The 19088-nt window shown below is 30.6% G+C and overlaps 1 protein-coding gene and 3 long non-coding RNA genes across 5 annotated transcripts in view; 1 reads left to right on the top strand and 3 right to left on the bottom strand.

Annotated features, from left to right (window-relative positions):
- On the bottom strand, positions 2457-3751 carry LOC107626761. The gene is made up of 4 exons (XR_002355080.1): positions 3091-3751; positions 2806-2988; positions 2639-2704; positions 2457-2525 (listed from the first exon to the last, which is right to left on the bottom strand). It is a non-coding gene; the product is annotated as an uncharacterized LOC107626761 (long non-coding RNA).
- LOC110268682 lies at positions 7433-9187 on the bottom strand. The gene is made up of 2 exons (XR_002357026.1): positions 8795-9187; positions 7433-7848 (listed from the first exon to the last, which is right to left on the bottom strand). It is a non-coding gene; the product is annotated as an uncharacterized LOC110268682 (long non-coding RNA).
- Positions 15550-17704, top strand: LOC107624787 (hydroquinone glucosyltransferase). Of its 2 annotated transcripts, XM_016327244.2 has the most exons (3): positions 15550-16740; positions 16999-17441; positions 17547-17704. In XM_016327244.2, the coding sequence occupies exons 1-2, from the start codon at positions 15723-15725 to the stop codon at positions 17421-17423; spliced, it is 1443 nt and encodes a 480-aa protein (XP_016182730.1). In that variant the 5' UTR covers positions 15550-15722; the 3' UTR covers positions 17424-17441; positions 17547-17704. The 2 variants fall into 2 exon arrangements, with proteins under 2 accessions (XP_016182730.1, XP_016182729.1); XM_016327243.2 differs by having other exon boundaries at positions 16999-17656.
- LOC110268681 overlaps positions 18180-19088 on the bottom strand; it is a 2626-nt gene continuing 1717 nt past the window's right edge. Inside the window, exon 3 of the long non-coding RNA XR_002357025.1 lies at positions 18180-18965. This is a non-coding gene — a long non-coding RNA (uncharacterized LOC110268681). The remainder of the gene's footprint in view (positions 18966-19088) is intronic.

Below are 19088 nucleotides of genomic sequence, written 5' to 3'. Positions count from 1 at the left end.
TAATCTACAGATTATAACTGTTGAAAGTTATTTGAATCTAGTGTAGATAGTGTAGATAAATTGAATAAAATGGATATGGGGTACAGGCTGTTAAGATTTCAAATTTAAATCCTTAAATAAGTAAGATATGTAAACTCTGTAAACTCGTTATTACCTGCAGGTACATGAGTCAACCTTCCAATTGCGAAGCCTTTCTTTCGAGGAAACCACTTTGAAGAATCGTCCTTCCAAACAAACTTGATTGGAAACTCAACATAAGTCAGACTTCGAGCATAGGGATATGACATGTTCGCCGCCATCCATCCCAAAAACATGGACTCATATAGATATTTCTCTTTCGACGATATCATTCACATTAGAAGTTTCACCATAAACCACAGGTTGCTCATCCTCCAAATGGAATGGAAGTCTAATCACAAATGGTTCTTTCTCTTGGATTTCGTATCCAAATAGACTCCAGACTGCCTCACATGCCGAAATATACCTACAATCGTAGTAATTTCTAATTTCGTCAACAACTTGTGTGGCTTCTGACGGATCACCAGCATTGTATAGAGTAGCTGTTACGCGGTCATTACCCTTGTGTACAACAACAACAACAACAACAATAATAATAATAATAATAATAATAATAATATACTTTTAAAAGGTGGTATTGCATGTTCTCCGTGTAATTTTTAAATTTATTTTATAAATAATAAAATATATAATTTTGGATAATTACATTGAGTGAATAATAAAAATTAGTATCCAAATTAACAAACTTTAACCTATCTGATAAAAGAAAATGAAACTTACATAAAACATATAAAAATTACATAAAATATAGTGTATTGTGTAGTAACAGTATTTTTAGAGAGTGTATAATAGTCTTTTTTTTTCAAATATTTAACAATTAAGCTATATTATATTAATTCTTTTCAATTACTAAACTAATAAGTTTATAACACGTGAACAGTAAAAAAAATAATATTGTAAAGAAGTTGAACAAAATAAAACCAAAACACTAATCAATAGAAGACTAATCAACACTTAAAAAATTTATTTGAAATGAAAAAAAAATAAATAAAACTTACATAAAGATGTGGTGCAATGTGCAACAGTAACACCTTCAAAAGGATATCTAATAATCAAATATTGAATATGAAAGATTATATGTAATTGTAGAGTTCTTATATAGAGCTATTGTATTTTGGGCCGGGCTAAAATATTAATGTGTATATGTTATAATTTGTTGGAAAGAATCAAAGATATTATTTTATTTTAAATTAATAGTTTTCTTTTTTGAACGAAATAAAAAGTTTCTATTTACGGAGTCATAAATATAATATAACATACTTTAATGAGTCACAACAGCATACAACACCAACACCCTAACAATCACTCTCATTCAGTAATTTCTCTCATTTAATAATATGTTTTATTTGATAATTATACGTCCAATGATTAACTAATAATAAATTAAAAGCACTTTTTATTAATGTTATTATTTTATTTCGAAAAAATTCATATACTAATTTTTATTTGCGGATTTTGAGTTTAGGTTGAAGAATTTAGAATATAATTAATATATATCGGTCCCATGTCATAATTGCTTAAAACTTGTGCCATTTTCTTCGTGAACCACTCCTATTTCTGAATATTTTTCTGATCTCTAAACAACTTCATGAATCAAAATTTTTCTCTAAATCTCGATTTTAAGCGGGGGGGAGAGGAGGGAGAGTGGAGGGTCACTGTTGTCAAAATAGAGACAACGGGCAGCAACTCTCCCACATCATCTAACTGTGTGTTACCAGGAGAAAGAAGAGAGTTTTTATCAACAGAGAGGGACTTGGGGTCTTTGAATTTTGGTAAAGACCAGAGTCTGATTACTCTGACATGAATCTTCCAGCTCTCTTTTGGCGGTGCAATCATCTCTAACAAATCATATTGTCTATCCATTTTTTCTTTAGATAAAAAAATAAGAGCAAACGTAAATTATAGCAAGTATGTATGATAACAGCATAAGATCATACTTCCTAGGCTTTTATAGCAACTAAGAAGAGGTATATTTTTTAACAGGGAAAGGACCCAAGAAAGGATCCATCGGGAAGCTGTTGTTAGGACTGGGCATGTTTGTGTGCAAGTGTTTCAAGTTATTGGTTTTTTTTCTCTATAATCTAAAACACAAAACATACAACGGTGAGCTGAATAATCAAATAATAATCTACAAATTTTACAAAAACACAAAGCAACAGTAGTACAACAGATCCAGAACCCCAAAATCAAATAATCATTCAACGATTTCAACAAAACAAAATCCTATAATCATTCAATAATTTGTTGATTTTAGAAGAGAGATCCAGAGAATAAAATGAAAATCGAAGAATAAGTGCACACCAAAGTCACTGACCTTTGAGATAATGACGCCGAGACGACGGCGACAAGACGACCGCGAGCAGCAGGAAGAATCCGACAGCTCCGAGAATCTTAGAATTATGTTTCTCATCAACTGCAGGAGATGGAGTTGGCTCACTCTCACAAGCCTGGGATATGCCATCATGTACCAATAAATATAAGAATAATAATATTTTAGTTACTATGTAAAAATTAATAACATCACTGTAACAATTTAAATTGGAAATCATTTGACACAAACCTTAGAAGTGTTGTATGGACCAGTAAACAAACTCAATAGTTCAGAATTTTCATGGGACAAAAGGCCCTACAAAACAATTGATTCAATAAAAAATATCATCAAAATCTGGTTGATCTGTTTTTCTAATACAAAAACAAAAGAAAAAGTTATTAGACAGAGGGGATTACAGTGTCGGGATTGTATTTATCCAAGAAGGCAGAGACCAGAGAATTCTCATTAGTCATTCTCAGCACATGAATTACATATGGTTCATAAGAGTTCAGATTCCTCATCTTGAGTTGCACTTTGAAGATGAACTTAATATCCCTAAGCTTATTAATCTCTTCGGGACAGGAATTTTTCTCAACACCCTTCACAGTTAGGGAAAAAACCTTCATTCATGCTCTCATAAGTAATAAAAATTAAGGTATAGTCCAGACTATTAACACAAAAAAATGAATATGACATCAAACCTTAGTCACACAAGACTGCCTAAGGTCCTTAGCAGAAACTCCAAGAAACTTTGCAGCTTCTCCATCGAACAAAACAAAAGAGGCAGCATCGGTGTGGTCTATCACCCTTATGTGAATGATGTACCTATTATTCACCAAAAAATATACAGTCCAAGAACAACACACTCCATAAATCTTACCAATAATCAGTGTCTATACTATGCTATTACTGAATTGGATGCAAATAATTTTTTAATAGCTTACTCAAGAGTCTCCATCCCACAAGGAAGAATAAAACGTATCAAATGGAATTAAAAAAATCTAAAAGCAAGTGACCCCGTGAACAAATCAAAGCTAAATAAACCAGTAGCCAATAAATTTTTTATATTTCCCTTGTGAATCAGAATCCAAAAACACAGAAATAGCAAGCCACAAAAGTAACTTTGCAATGTGATTTCAATAATAGTTAATCTAAATCTCCAACCCCACATTCACACAATTATCACCGACTGACCATAACAAAAGCAAAAATTATGAGCAGTGCCTTTTAATTAAAAAAAAAATTACTAATCAAGTAGAATTTTACAACATGTAATCAAGAAAAAAATAATAATCATGAACAGTGTAAAACTTCACATCAAACTCAAAAACAACACATAAGATTCTATATTCGATCTGAAAACTCAGAAAGGGGAATTATCCAAGAGTCTCCATCCCACAAGTTTATTTTAATATAAATACTAATATATTTTTTTATTAAATTTTTTTGCCTCTTCAAATATTTTTTTCAAGTTCCGTCTGTACTCTTACGTACTCTCATTTTTTATTAAAGTAATTTGTATTTGATATAGAAAATTTGGAATCATAAGCTATTTTAATTTCAAGAGGTACAGACTAAAGGCGTTATGAGAATTAAATTTGATATATAGCACCAATTTTTTGTTTCCTAATCTGATATAATTCCCAAAAGATTTGTTATCAGTACCTTCCATATATGACCAAAGATTGTGTTGAGAGGATAGTATCATATTTTCTATAATTTAAAATCTGAGAAATTGATTTTTATTGACTCCAAAAAAAATATTGCAACATAAGACAAATAAAAAAAAATATATAAGATTTAGACAAAACAAAATAAATTAAGTGAAAAGACGTATTAAAAATAGGATCAATTGTATGATAAAATTAGTTACATATGGGTCGCATGCAATTTGGGATTAGGGTTTTAAATTACATTGATTAATTAGTTTAGAGACTTACCATGATTACAGCCAAGGTTCTGAGAACAGGGAAGGACCCAACCAAGGATTCATTGGGAAGCTGCTGTTAGGACTGGGCATGTTTGTGTGCAAGTGTTCCAAGTAATTGGTTTTTTTTGTTCCGTGTAATCTAAAACACAAAACACAAAACACACAAAGCAGCATCAGTACAACAGAGCCAGAACTCATAAATCAAATAATCGTTCAAAGATTTCAGCAAAACGCAAAACCCTATAATCATTCAATAAATTGTTGATTTCAGAACAGAAATTCAGAGAATAAAATGAAAATCGAAGAACAGGTGCACATCAAAGCCACTGACCTTCGAGATAATGACGCCGAGACGACGGCGACAAAGCGACCACGAGCAACAGGAAGAATCAGACCCAGTATGGGCGCCGAGTGATGAAGAAGACATCAAATAGGGGATCTGACCTGGAAAACACCGACAGTACATAAGAAAGACTCCTCGGACAGCCACGGACGGCGGCAACCAGTCACTCCGTTCGGCGGCGGTGGAGGCTAGCTAGGGTTTTTCCTTTTTGTTTTCTTTGAATGAAGAAATGACTGAAAGTAAGAAAAGAGAAGAGGAAGACCAGCAATCAGTAACGCACTAACGCGTTATTCCTCCCCCCACAAAACGACATCGCATTAGGCAAACCGAATGTATACCGGTCCGGTCCAATTAATGTATTTAAGTCAAAGGATTATAAATTAATGTTAATTGATATGTAGTAGATAAACCAATTTAATTAGAATAAATAACAATTTATTTATTTTATTTTAGACTTTATAAATAAAAAGATTAATTCACTAATAGAACGAATTATAATTAATGTAGTATAATTAATTAAATAATATAAATGATAATAAATTATCTAAATTATATTAATTATAATATTTAAATATATAATTAAATCAAATCAAATCAAATAAATTAAATCGGGAAACACTCTCAGAAGTATGCCACGTCAGCTTCATCATTAAGTGCAGACATCCGATTTTTATATAATAGAATAGATCTTTTTCTTATCTAATGATTTTGCTAGTGTATATATTAATTTTGTGTTGTTTTACTTAAATCATGGATTATTAATTGAGATTCTTAATTACTTTTCTTTAAGAATGAAATCACATAGTTTTTATGTCAAATTTTTCTTTCCTTTTTCTAATGATATCATCAATTTTAACTATATATGAAATGCAAGATATATATAACTTTTCTTTATAAAAAAGACCAATATTCGACTACAAATGAAAATTTTTATTTTAATGTAAGTATAAAATTTTTTGAGATTAAAAAAAAAATTATTGATTAATACAATAATAAAGAACTAAGAATAAAATCATATCATATCTAATACATTAAGAAACAAAATATCGGTATAACTATGTAAATTACATTAATCACGAGATTTTGAAGCATGAATAAAATTTAAAATATTATTCTATTCTCAAAATTCAATCTAAAAATTATGTTTAATAACTTAATTCACTTAATTAGAGTATATTCATTAGAATTATTTTTGTAACAATAGCTAATGAAAATAAATTTATTCAGGATCAAGTTTAAAATAAAATAATAGCAATTAACGTGAATTTAATCAAGTATTAAAATAAAATAATGATAAACTATTGTTGTATTAATATAGTGACATCATGAATTTAATTTGTTTATAGATTTATAACTGAGTCAAGCAAGAACGATAGTCAACTCGAACTTACTTCGTTAACAGTGTGATAAGTTAAAGTGATAATATTGATGGCAGATTTTGAACTTATATATTAATGTGAATTTAATATGGTACTGAAAGAAAATTAAGATTTTTTTTATGACATAACAGATAGCCAAAGTAAGAAAAAGAGAACAAAAATTTCATATCTAGGATGAAGACTGAGAGACTGAGACTCAATATCATGTTTGTTAGTTTAGTACTAAAATTTTAGTATCTGTTCCCAAAATTTTAGAAGTACCTCCAAAAAGTGGGGACAGGAGACTGAAATTTGGTGGGACGAAAACTGAAACTTTAATAACATTTTACACCTAAAATATCATCATTTCAATTAATTAATTTCAAGTTTATTCCGTGTACAAATTAAATTAAAGCTTTATTCTTATTTTAGTCTCTAGCTTTCACTTTACACCAAATACAATACTGAGACTTATTTTAATTTCGGTCTTTCAGTCTCTGTCTCTCAATCTCAGTCTCTTAGTCTCTGTCGCTCTTCCAAACGCTACCTAAAATAAGCGCTGACGAAAACAATGGTGAATATTATCTTATCCGCACTGTCATCGCATTGGATAAGATCCACACTCTAAAAGGATCGGTGTGGTTGTAGGATGCGACAAATTTTCTGTTGGTCTAGGATGGATACCAATCTAGAGACCATTTTATCAATACTCTAAAAATATATTTGTCTCTTGAATATGATAGAAAAATAGAAAAAAAAAAGGTTTAAAATAAAGAAATAAGTAAAAAATAACCTAAAAATAAATAAAAATAAAAATAAAAATAAAAAATATGAGATTTTATTAATAGTTATAATATTTTATTCTTTTAAAAAAAGGTAATAGGTCTGGGTTTGGTTTCTATAATTATGATTTTTTACTTGTTAGCATTCTCTATATTATACCTTAATGACATTAATACATGTTCAAAGTATAACTATTCAAGATTTTTATTTCTCTACTGTATGACTGAAGTTAGAGTATTTGTCCATTTCTATCACTGGATTCAAAAATTGTGTAAAATTGAATTTAAAAAAATACGACTAAGATGACTTGTCATCAATTTTACGATAACAAATAGAATTAGTATATTATAATTGAATTGAGTTCTTTTCATAATTTTCTAAAAATAATAAATAAAAATATATAATTTAGATGTAAATTTTGAATAAAAAAATACTTATTCATTAATATGTATTCGTTATATTTATTCATTAGTATTTAACTCTAAATTATAATTAAGAAAATATTAATTGCTACGTTTGATTATCTAAACCGATCAGTCGCGGATATGTACCTGTAGATCTGATCTGCTGGTCCACATATTCACACACCTAATAAATGACTAGGAAATTGGATCAATGAGTTTACTCGGGTGACACCTTCGAAACCCGACCAATTTTGATCTTCAGCTGCTACTGCTGCTGAAGCTCCATCCTCACCATCAACAGATATTCCTCCATAGGTTTGATTTTCTTCCGAGGTTCATACAGTGAAGTTTCTGTGCAAAGAAGGCTCGGCCATTTGACCATCATCGGACTCAACTGGATTACCCGAATGGTTGCTTTGGATTGTTGCAGAAGAATAGCATTGCTCATCACAATCAGATTCCACATCCATTTTACCATCCAAAAAAAGGCATACAACAGCACAATCATCCATCTTTGACGTGGGATACTTGAGTTTCCACTCTCGGGCCGCAGAATCCACCAGAACCCTTGCTGCTGATGCTCGAGTCGGTGTCGTGGATACTATCTCAACCACCTCTTCATTGCTTAACATATCCCAGACCTGCACAAAATACCAAGATGGATATTAAGCATAAGTAGCCTAAAAAGAAACACAGGAACTAGTTAAAATTTTTCAAGTGTTGGATTCAAATTCACCATATCATATGTCTATTCACTTACAAAAGTAAGCATACACATAGATGAGAATGACATGCTTTTCTTGCTTACATGGGTAGAACTATTATGCATAGCAAAATTTTCCTACAGCAAGTTATGCATAGCTTAAGCTAAGTTACTTTGATTTGATGACTTTCACATGGACCAAAACAACAAAACAAGAAAAAACTATGCATCTAGGAAACAGAAAATGCTGCAAATGCTCTATGCTGAGAGACTTTAGCACACAATGCAATTGAGCTTAACCCTTGATATTATTAATTTATTTTATGGTTTCAAGGAACCTAAATAAACCCTTTTATTAGTATAACTTTCTTTTTCTCTGTACATATGTACACACTCAGAAGCTATCCATATTCATACTTCATTTATACACTGCTTTTGATAGAGAATTGAAGGATGGCAAAAAAACATAAGGATCCTGCAGTAGGGATCGATCTTGGAACTTTATTGTTAAAGCTTAAGAATTTTATCTTCTATGGAAACGTCCTAATAGCATTGAACTTGCAGGGAGTCGCTAAGACAGTAATAAAGCAAGAATTTTATATTACTGTTTCCCTTTCATTACTACTTATTTCAAAATCCATTTATTTTAGTTACCAGTTTTTTGCATAACCCATTTAATTCTGTTTGATCCCAATTATACAATTATTAATAAAATAGTAAAAAAACCCCAATTTTGGCTTCAATCATTCATACAGTTCATCTTTTTATGAATACCCATGTGCCCATATTGGTGATCTTCACTCAATGTGATTATTTTTGACAAAAAAATCAAAACAGCAACCAAACACAAAAGAGACGAACAGAAAATTTTTTTGAAAACTCACCAAATTGGGACCAGGTTGTGCGAAGGAAGCCGAGGAGTTGCTGAAGGCGAGGAGGAAGTCGGGGACCTGCTGCTTCTGTGTCGGCGTCGACGGGCGCAATGACGGCGCGCGAGACTGACTGCGAGGCAGTGACAAGACACGGAGCGGCGACGACGTCCAGGTCGGAAAGTTCCGGCTACTGCCGCTAGTGACGACGACGGCAAGGAAGGCACGCGAGATCGGAGACCGGAGGAGACCGACGACGAGCTTCTCGGATGATGCTGATAGAAGGAGAAATCTGGGCTCGCGTCAATGATATATGAGAGATGAGAGAGCTTCTGTGAAAGTGTGAGGTTGAGGGAGGAGAAGGGATTGTGAAATGACGTAGTTTGGTGGATGGAAGAAAAGGGCAAAAAAGAAAAAAAAATCGAACCGGTTTATTTAAACCACCTGAGTCAAATCGGATTTAAAGCATCTGGTTTAAAAATAAATTTTATTAATCGGTTTTATAATTGACCAATTACAAAGTGACACCTCAACAACTTTAAAAAAGTTGTTTTGACCATCTTTATGTGAGTCTCCCCCAATTAAAAATTCTTCTTGCTTTAACTTTTTGACCATATTCCACGAAAAGAATTATTTCTTCTATTTATATACGCACCAAATTTTTTAATTTCAAATTTTAATAATGAGAATTTGAACTTTCTTTCTTTTGAGAATCTGAACTGCTTAAATATTAATGTGCATTCACATTATTTTTATTACAACATTTCTTTTTAAATGACCATTTAAGATTATATCTCGTTAAAATCTTACTAAAGAAAAATTTAATAAAAAAAATTTTAATGAAAAAAAAGAGTACAATATCCCTTGTGATAAACACTGTTATATTACAAATCTTGTCAAGAAAAATCTAATAAGGAGAAAAATATGACTAAGGAAAAAAGAGTACAGCCCCTCCTCTTGTCGACATACATTATTTAATATCTCGAAATCGGCGCATCTCAATTTGATGTACCAATCTTTCAAAGGACGATTTTGGAAAGTGACTTTGTAAATAAATCTGCCAAATTATCGCTTGAGCGGTTTGTTGGACATTAATTGTTCGTTGATTTTGAAGGTCATGAGTGAAGAAAAATTTGGAGCTATCAATTGTTCTATCACCTTTGATCTATCCACCTTTAAGTTGAACAATATATATGCTGTATTATCTTCAAACAGAATAATTTGAGCTATTTTTCTATCAGTCAATCCACATGATGATAGAATATATTGAATTAAATTCTTGAGCAAAAAACACTGGCGACTTGCTTCATATATTACTAGTATTGTAGTATAATTAGAGAAGAGGAGTGCTAGGGGGCAGCAACTTTTGTGATTTGTAGCCATCAAATAATCATCAATAATGGTTTTAACGGTGTGAGATTGGTGTGAGATTTCATCTAATGGCTCACTTTTCTTTGCTGGTTATATGCTGGCCAAAATTTGAAAAAGTTGCTGACTCCCTAGACTTTTCCATTAGAGAATGTTGCTGCTATCGTCTATTTCATGGCCTCCATGATATAGCTGTATCACCATATGTAAATAAATATTCTGTTTGAGATCTTCTTTTGTATGGATCAGACAAATATCCTGCATCTACATAGCCAACTAATTATGACTTGGATTCATATGGATAAAACAGTCCCATATCAACTGTTTCATGAAGATATCAAAAGATTTGTTTGATTCCATTCCAATATTTTCTAGTTGGAGAGGAACTATATCTTGCTAGTAAATTCACGGCAAATGATATGTCAGGTCGTGTATTATTAGCAAGATATATTAGTGTTCCAATGATACTGAAATATGGTACTTCAAAACCAAGGATATCTTCATTTTTTTTCTTTAGGACGGAATTGATCATTTTCCACATCCAAAGACCTTACGATCATTGGAGTACTTAATGGATGTGATTTATCGTATAAAATCTCTTCAAGATCTTTTCTGTATATGTTGTTTGATAAATAAATATCCCATACTTTGTATGTTCGATTTGCAGGCTGAAACAAAATTTAGTCTTTCCAAAATCTTTCATCTCAAATTCTTCTTTTAGAACTTTTATAATTGTTGGAATCTAATGATATTTAAATCATCAACGCACACAACAATTATAATGAATCTAGATACAAATTTTTTTATGAAAATACATGGGCAGATATTATCATTCTTGAATATGTTTTTGGCCATATATTCAATAAGACGATTATACCACATTCTTCTAGATTACTTTAGACCATATAAAGATCATTGCAATTTAACTGAGTATAACTCCTGCGAGTATTTATTGGATAATTTAGATATCTTTAGTCATTCAGGAATTTTCATATAGATATCATGATCTAATGATCCGTATAAATAGGCTGTCACCACATCCATTAGATGTATATGTAGTTTATGATATGCGGATAAAATGACCAAATAATGCAATGTTATTGTATCTACTACAAGGGAATATGTTTTTTCATAATCTATACCGAACCTTTGTGAAAAATCTTGTGCCACAAGTCAAGCTTTGTAGCGTATAAACTTTATTGTTTTCATTTTGTTTTCTTACAAATACCCATTTGTATCCAACAGGTTTTACATATTTTGGTGTACGGACTACATGTTCAAAAACTTCACGCTTTGCAAGTGAGTCTAACTCAACCTTCATAACTTCTTCTCATTTTGGCCAATCATTCTTTTGTCGACATTTTTCGACTGTTATTGGCTCAAAATCCTTACTTTCATGCATGATGTGTAATGCCACATTATATGCAAATATTTCATTGACAGTTGTTTTATTTTGTTTTTATTTTTCTCCTATAAAGACATAATTTATTGAGATCTCATCATTTTCACAATTTTTAGAATTTTCAAGTACTTGAATATTTTTTGGCGTCAAAACTATATAAGAATTCTGGACAACTGCACGTGTCTTTACTATGTCTTTATCCTTTTTAACAGGAATAGTATTTGCATCTTTTCTTTTTCGAAGATTTTTGTCTTTGAAACCAACAGGCCTACCACGCTTCTGAGGTGAATTTGTTTTGGTGGTCATTTCTCCGATTGTCAATTTGAATAGGAACATTTTCAACTGGTATATAGGATGTAGTTATCCTTTTCGTATCAGAAAATGTATCAGGCAATTCATTTGTTATTCTTTGAAAATTTATAATATTTTGAACTTCTAATTCATATTGCCTTGATCGAAGATCTAAATGCATCAATGATGATGCATTCCAATTAAGTTTCTTTTCGAGAAGCTTATTCTCTCCTCTTAATGTTTAAAATTTTGATTCATCAAAATGACAATCTGCAAATCGAGCTTTAAACATATCATCTGTTTGTAATTTGTATCTCAAGATACCTCACTATAGAGAGAGAATCATATTCTACATAATTTTCTAATTTTCTTTGGGGTTCCATTTTGGTATGAGAATATAGAGCAATTTGAACATATATCGCACATTCAAATATCTTTCATATTATTTGAAATGTTCCATTTTTAATAGTTTAGTCCAATTTAAATTATTAATATTTTTTATTATTTTTAAAAAATATATTTTTGTATTTACAAATACATATATCTCTTTTATACGGTAAACGAGATATATAAAAATTGAAAAAATACACATATTTTATTTACACTATAAACAAAATATGTGCAAATTATCTCGTTTACAATGTAAACGAGATAACAGAGGTTGACGTATTTTTGTAAAATTATTTATTTCAATAAATAAAATATTTATTTAATTTATTAAAATAAAAAATCCTAAAATCAGACCTACTAATTTCTGTACTTTATTTGTGTGGTATTCAAAAAAAAAAAATTGCAAGTATAGCCTCCATTTCCATTTTTTATTTGACTCAACAAATTTGACCGTCTAATTTATTTAATAATAATTTAAAAAATTAATACAATATTAAAAAAAACACCAATTATTCCATTGTCATAACACATCATTTTCATTCATATTTAAAAAAAGGAAAAAATAGCCGATTTGCGAATCATTATTATACGCTTAATTAATGGAATGAAGAAAAGAACATACATAATTTGTCATCCTAATTTGGGTCCACTCATGTCATCTTATCTCAGCTCTGATCTTGATGATGAATACATAATGTCTTGAATCTACGCAAGAGCTTACATCATTCACTCTTTTCCCCTAATAATTCATTCACTCACTATAAAATCTCTCTTCATCAAATTAAATTTTCACATACAAGTTCCACATTAATTATATACACAATGGAGAAGAAAAATCCATGCATTGTTATGGTTCCTTCCCCAGGACTTAGCCATTTGATTCCACTGGTTGAGTTCTCAAAGAGATTACTATCATTTCAAAGAGAAAATTTGCATGTGAAGTTCATAGTTCCAACACTTGGTGCTCCTTCTTCCTCCATGAAATCCATCCTCAACAACTCTCTTCCACCAAACTCATCATTCATCATTCTCCCCCAAATCAACATTGAAGACCTCACTGAGAAATCTGATCCTGCAACTCAGATGAAAGAAACAGTGAAACACTCTCTTCCGTTCATCCATCAAGAACTCACCTCACTCAGTTTCACCAATCACCTTGTTGCTATCTTGTTCAGTCTGTTCTCTCTTCAAGATCTTTTCTGTATATGTTGTTTGATAAATAAATATCCCATACTTTGTATGTTCGATTTGCAGGCTGAAACAAAATTTAGTCTTTCCAAAATCTTTCATCTCAAATTCTTCTTTTAGAACTTTTATAATTGTTGGAATCTAATGATATTTAAATCATCAACGCACACAACAATTATAATGAATCTAGATACAAATTTTTTTATGAAAATACATGGGCAGATATTATCATTCTTGAATATGTTTTTGGCCATATATTCAATAAGACGATTATACCACATTCTTCTAGATTACTTTAGACCATATAAAGATCATTGCAATTTAACTGAGTATAACTCCTGCGAGTATTTATTGGATAATTTAGATATCTTTAGTCATTCAGGAATTTTCATATAGATATCATGATCTAATGATCCGTATAAATAGGCTGTCACCACATCCATTAGATGTATATGTAGTTTATGATATGCGGATAAAATGACCAAATAATGCAATGTTATTGTATCTACTACAAGGGAATATGTTTTTTCATAATCTATACCGAACCTTTGTGAAAAATCTTGTGCCACAAGTCAAGCTTTGTAGCGTATAAACTTTATTGTTTTCATTTTGTTTTCTTACAAATACCCATTTGTATCCAACAGGTTTTACATATTTTGGTGTACGGACTACATGTTCAAAAACTTCACGCTTTGCAAGTGAGTCTAACTCAACCTTCATAACTTCTTCTCATTTTGGCCAATCATTCTTTTGTCGACATTTTTCGACTGTTATTGGCTCAAAATCCTTACTTTCATGCATGATGTGTAATGCCACATTATATGCAAATATTTCATTGACAGTTGTTTTATTTTGTTTTTATTTTTCTCCTATAAAGACATAATTTATTGAGATCTCATCATTTTCACAATTTTTAGAATTTTCAAGTACTTGAATATTTTTTGGCGTCAAAACTATATAAGAATTCTGGACAACTGCACGTGTCTTTACTATGTCTTTATCCTTTTTAACAGGAATAGTATTTGCATCTTTTCTTTTTCGAAGATTTTTGTCTTTGAAACCAACAGGCCTACCACGCTTCTGAGGTGAATTTGTTTTGGTGGTCATTTCTCCGATTGTCAATTTGAATAGGAACATTTTCAACTGGTATATAGGATGTAGTTATCCTTTTCGTATCAGAAAATGTATCAGGCAATTCATTTGTTATTCTTTGAAAATTTATAATATTTTGAACTTCTAATTCATATTGCCTTGATCGAAGATCTAAATGCATCAATGATGATGCATTCCAATTAAGTTTCTTTTCGAGAAGCTTATTCTCTCCTCTTAATGTTTAAAATTTTGATTCATCAAAATGACAATCTGCAAATCGAGCTTTAAACATATCATCTGTTTGTAATTTGTATCTCAAGATACCTCACTATAGAGAGAGAATCATATTCTACATAATTTTCTAATTTTCTTTGGGGTTCCATTTTGGTATGAGAATATAGAGCAATTTGAACATATATCGCACATTCAAATATCTTTCATATTATTTGAAATGTTCCATTTTTAATAGTTTAGTCCAATTTAAATTATTAATATTTTTTATTATTTTTAAAAAATATATTTTTGTATTTACAAATACATATATCTCTTTTATACGGTAAACGAGATATATAAAAATTGAAAAAATACACATATTTTATTTACACTATAAACAAAATATGTGCAAATTATCTCGTTTACAATGTAAACGAGATAACAGAGGTTGACGTATTTTTGTAAAATTATTTATTTCAATAAATAAAATATTTATTTAATTTATTAAAATAAAAAATCCTAAAATCAGACCTACTAATTTCTGTACTTTATTTGTGTGGTATTCAAAAAAAAAAAATTGCAAGTATAGCCTCCATTTCCATTTTTTATTTGACTCAACAAATTTGACCGTCTAATTTATTTAATAATAATTTAAAAAATTAATACCATATTAAAAAAAACACCAATTATTCCATTGTCATAACACATCATTTTCATTCATATTTAAAAAAAGGAAAAAATAGCCGATTTGCGAATCATTATTATACGCTTAATTAATGGAATGAAGAAAAGAACATACATAATTTGTCATCCTAATTTGGGTCCACTCATGTCATCTTATCTCAGCTCTGATCTTGATGATGAATACATAATGTCTTGAATCTACGCAAGAGCTTACATCATTCACTCTTTTCCCCTAATAATTCATTCACTCACTATAAAATCTCTCTTCATCAAATTAAATTTTCACATACAAGTTCCACATTAATTATATACACAATGGAGAAGAAAAATCCATGCATTGTTATGGTTCCTTCCCCAGGACTTAGCCATTTGATTCCACTGGTTGAGTTCTCAAAGAGATTACTATCATTTCAAAGAGAAAATTTGCATGTGAAGTTCATAGTTCCAACACTTGGTGCTCCTTCTTCTTCCATGAAATCCATCCTCAACAACTCTCTTCCACCAAACTCATCATTCATCATTCTCCCCCAAATCAACATTGAAGACCTCACTGAGAAATCTGATCCTGCAACTCAGATGAAAGAAACAGTGAAACACTCTCTTCCGTTCATCCATCAAGAACTCACCTCACTCAGTTTCACCAATCACCTTGTTGCTATCTTGTTCAGTCTGTTCTCAACTGATGTTATTGATCTTGCAAGTGAATTCAACCTCTTAACTTATCTCTTCTATGCAAGTGGAGCAACACTCTTTTCATTCTGTTTTCATTTTCCACAACTTGATCAGGAAGCTGATGATTCCTCTAAGAACTCCTTGTTGGAGTTAACAGATCCTGTTCATGTTCCTGGTTGTTCTGTTCCATTTCAGGTCAAGGATCTTCCTGATCCAGTTCTTTTTGAAAGATCAAGTGAAGTCTACAAATCATTTCTTGCTGTGGTAAAGAAGTACTCATTGGTTGATGGTGTCATAATGAACACCTTCACAGATTTGGAACCAGATGCAGTAAGAGCTCTACAACAAGAACAAAATAATAATGGAGAAAAGAATGTTCCTTTTGTTTACCCAATTGGACCAATCATTCAAAGTGAGACAAGTAATGAGGTAAACAAGTTAGAGTGTTTAACATGGTTGGATAATCAGCCACCAAGATCAGTGTTGTTTATCTCTTTTGGAAGTGGTGGAACACTTTCTCAAGAGCAACTCAATGAGATTGCGTTTGGATTGGAACTGAGTGGACACAAGTTCTTGTGGGTTGTGAGAGCTCCTAGCAACTTTGGTGGTTCTGCATATCTTAGTCAACAAAAGGAAGATCCATTACACTATTTACCATCCGGTACTTTATTTAAATTTGGTGAAAACTTTTCGTCTAAAATTGATAGTTGAAAGCTGTTACATGACAATTTAGTTAAACATATTAAACCATCTAATGATTATCAATTATCAACTTTATATAAAAATATGCGTGTGAGTCTTTATCTTTAAACTAACATTCATGATTTTATACATTTATTCTAAGACAATTAATAAATACAAAATATGATAATTTTTTATTGATTTGGACTGGTAGTTGAAAAATTTTTGTTACCATCAGGTTTTGTGGAGAGAACCAAAGGACAAGGCTTGGTGATTCCATCATGGGCCCCACAAATTGAGATTCTTGGTCATGGTTCCATTGGTGCTTTCTTGAGCCATTGTGGTTGGAACTCAACTCTAGAGAGTGTGTCACATGGTGTGCCTGTGATTGCATGGCCACTGTTTGCAGAGCAGAGAATGAATGCAGTGTTGCTCAAAGATGTGTTTAAAGTGGCAGTGAGGCCAGAGGCTAATGAAGATGGGATAGTCAAAAGAGAAGAAGTGGCCAGAGTTGTGAAGGGGATCATGAAGGAGAATGAAGAAGGGTTGGAAATGAGAAAGAGAATCAAAGAGTTGAGTGATGCTGCTGCTGCTGCACTTAGTGAAAATGGTTCCTCTATGAAGACACTGTCTAGTCTTGCACTGAAATGGCAAAGCATTTGAGTAACATGTTAGTATCAACAACAATAACATATCATGAATATTTGACTATGTTTTTTGTGTTGACTGTCTCTAATACAATCCTTTTCTTTTATCCGGACTTAGAACCGGCTATGTTAGCATCACGTGAAGATATTTTCGTAGATATTTTTTAGTTACTTTTCTCCGTGTGAACAATAATGATGCATGTAGCTGTCATGCAAACCATCCACTTCTTGAATAGGTAGTGGGATAATGCACATCCTAAGCATTTTTTCTAATAATGAAGTTTTTGTATTATTAGCTTATTAATTATCAATAAAAATAAAAGTTTATTTTCTTATTTCTTTGTAATTATATTCAACAAAGGATTATCGTAAACAAAGATGGCAAGTCTAATCAATTAGGAATACAACAATAAAATTGTAAACATAGGGAGGTTGGTCCAAACCACAAAGTTTTATTATTGTGTAACAAAAAATTAATGTATTTGATAATTATTTTATATAATTACATTTACATTTATATAAAAATGTTTTTTATCTTTTTAAAAAAAATTTTTTTTAACAAACAAAAATTATTTTATATTTGAATATATTTTTTAAAAAAAATTTTAAATGTTAAAATATTTTTTTTAAATAAAATATTGTTAGATTTTAAACAAATATTTATTTTTTTTAATAAAAATATTTTTTTAAAAGATATATTTAAATAAATTTTAAATTGAATAAAAATATTTTAGTTTAAAAAAAATTTCTATTAAAAAAAAAGTCAATCCAAACAGTTCAGTATCTCTATATTATATACACCTTTTGACTACTGGCTGCTCCTAATAAATGACAAATCTCTCTTCTTCATCTTCAAGTTGCTCACCAGTTATTTCATCCACATTCAGGGACACTTTATTGACTTGAACCTAATCTTATGTATCATTCTAGACAAAGATTCATTCTACCTTATCTTATTATTTTTCTAATTGATTATACACAAACTTTCTTTATTCATGTTAAAGGTTAAAGGTGACCCTTCAACCACTACAAAATGATCATCAATTGGAATTATCGCTTAGCCTTTAAAGGTTAGTGACACTTCAACCACTACAAAAATAATCATCAATTGGAATTATCGTTTAGCCCTTAAAAATTTGTCTCCTCTTTGATAATTTTGTCAGTTCTCTTTCCGCACAATTGAATTGCCCCTCTGTCCCAAAAATATAAGCATATTCTCTTGTTATCACTGATTAACATGGCTAGATACAAAGTATCATTACAATTAGATGATTCATATATTATGATCAACATGAGGATACTTGGTCTAGATGTTATTTTATAGTTTAATTATTTTACTAATTTTTATAATTTTATCAAAATTTTAATTAAATTTTTATTTTTTATTTTTTCAATTGAATTTTTATAATATATCCTAAGTTAATATCTTAAATCCCGGTTTCAGCAGTCTACGTGTCACAACCCCAGCTCATGTTGAATGGATGCATTCTCCTTTTCAACGCCCGTGTTTCACCGGTCTGATTTTTCACTAATTCATCCAACTAATTCATCCTGTTGACTGTAAAAAAAATTATACAACTTATAAGCAAACTAATAAACTATGAAGTACAGTAAATTATTAATGAAATATAATAAATTATTAATTATTAAAAGGATTATATATCTTAATACCTATTATATA

The sequence above is a fragment of the Arachis ipaensis genome, chromosome B02, assembly GCF_000816755.2.
Source record: "Arachis ipaensis cultivar K30076 chromosome B02, Araip1.1, whole genome shotgun sequence".
NCBI classification, from domain to species: Eukaryota; Viridiplantae; Streptophyta; class Magnoliopsida; order Fabales; family Fabaceae; genus Arachis; species Arachis ipaensis.
The sequence above is the reverse complement of the archived record's forward strand: the minus strand, read 5'-3'. Positions and strand labels throughout refer to the sequence as shown.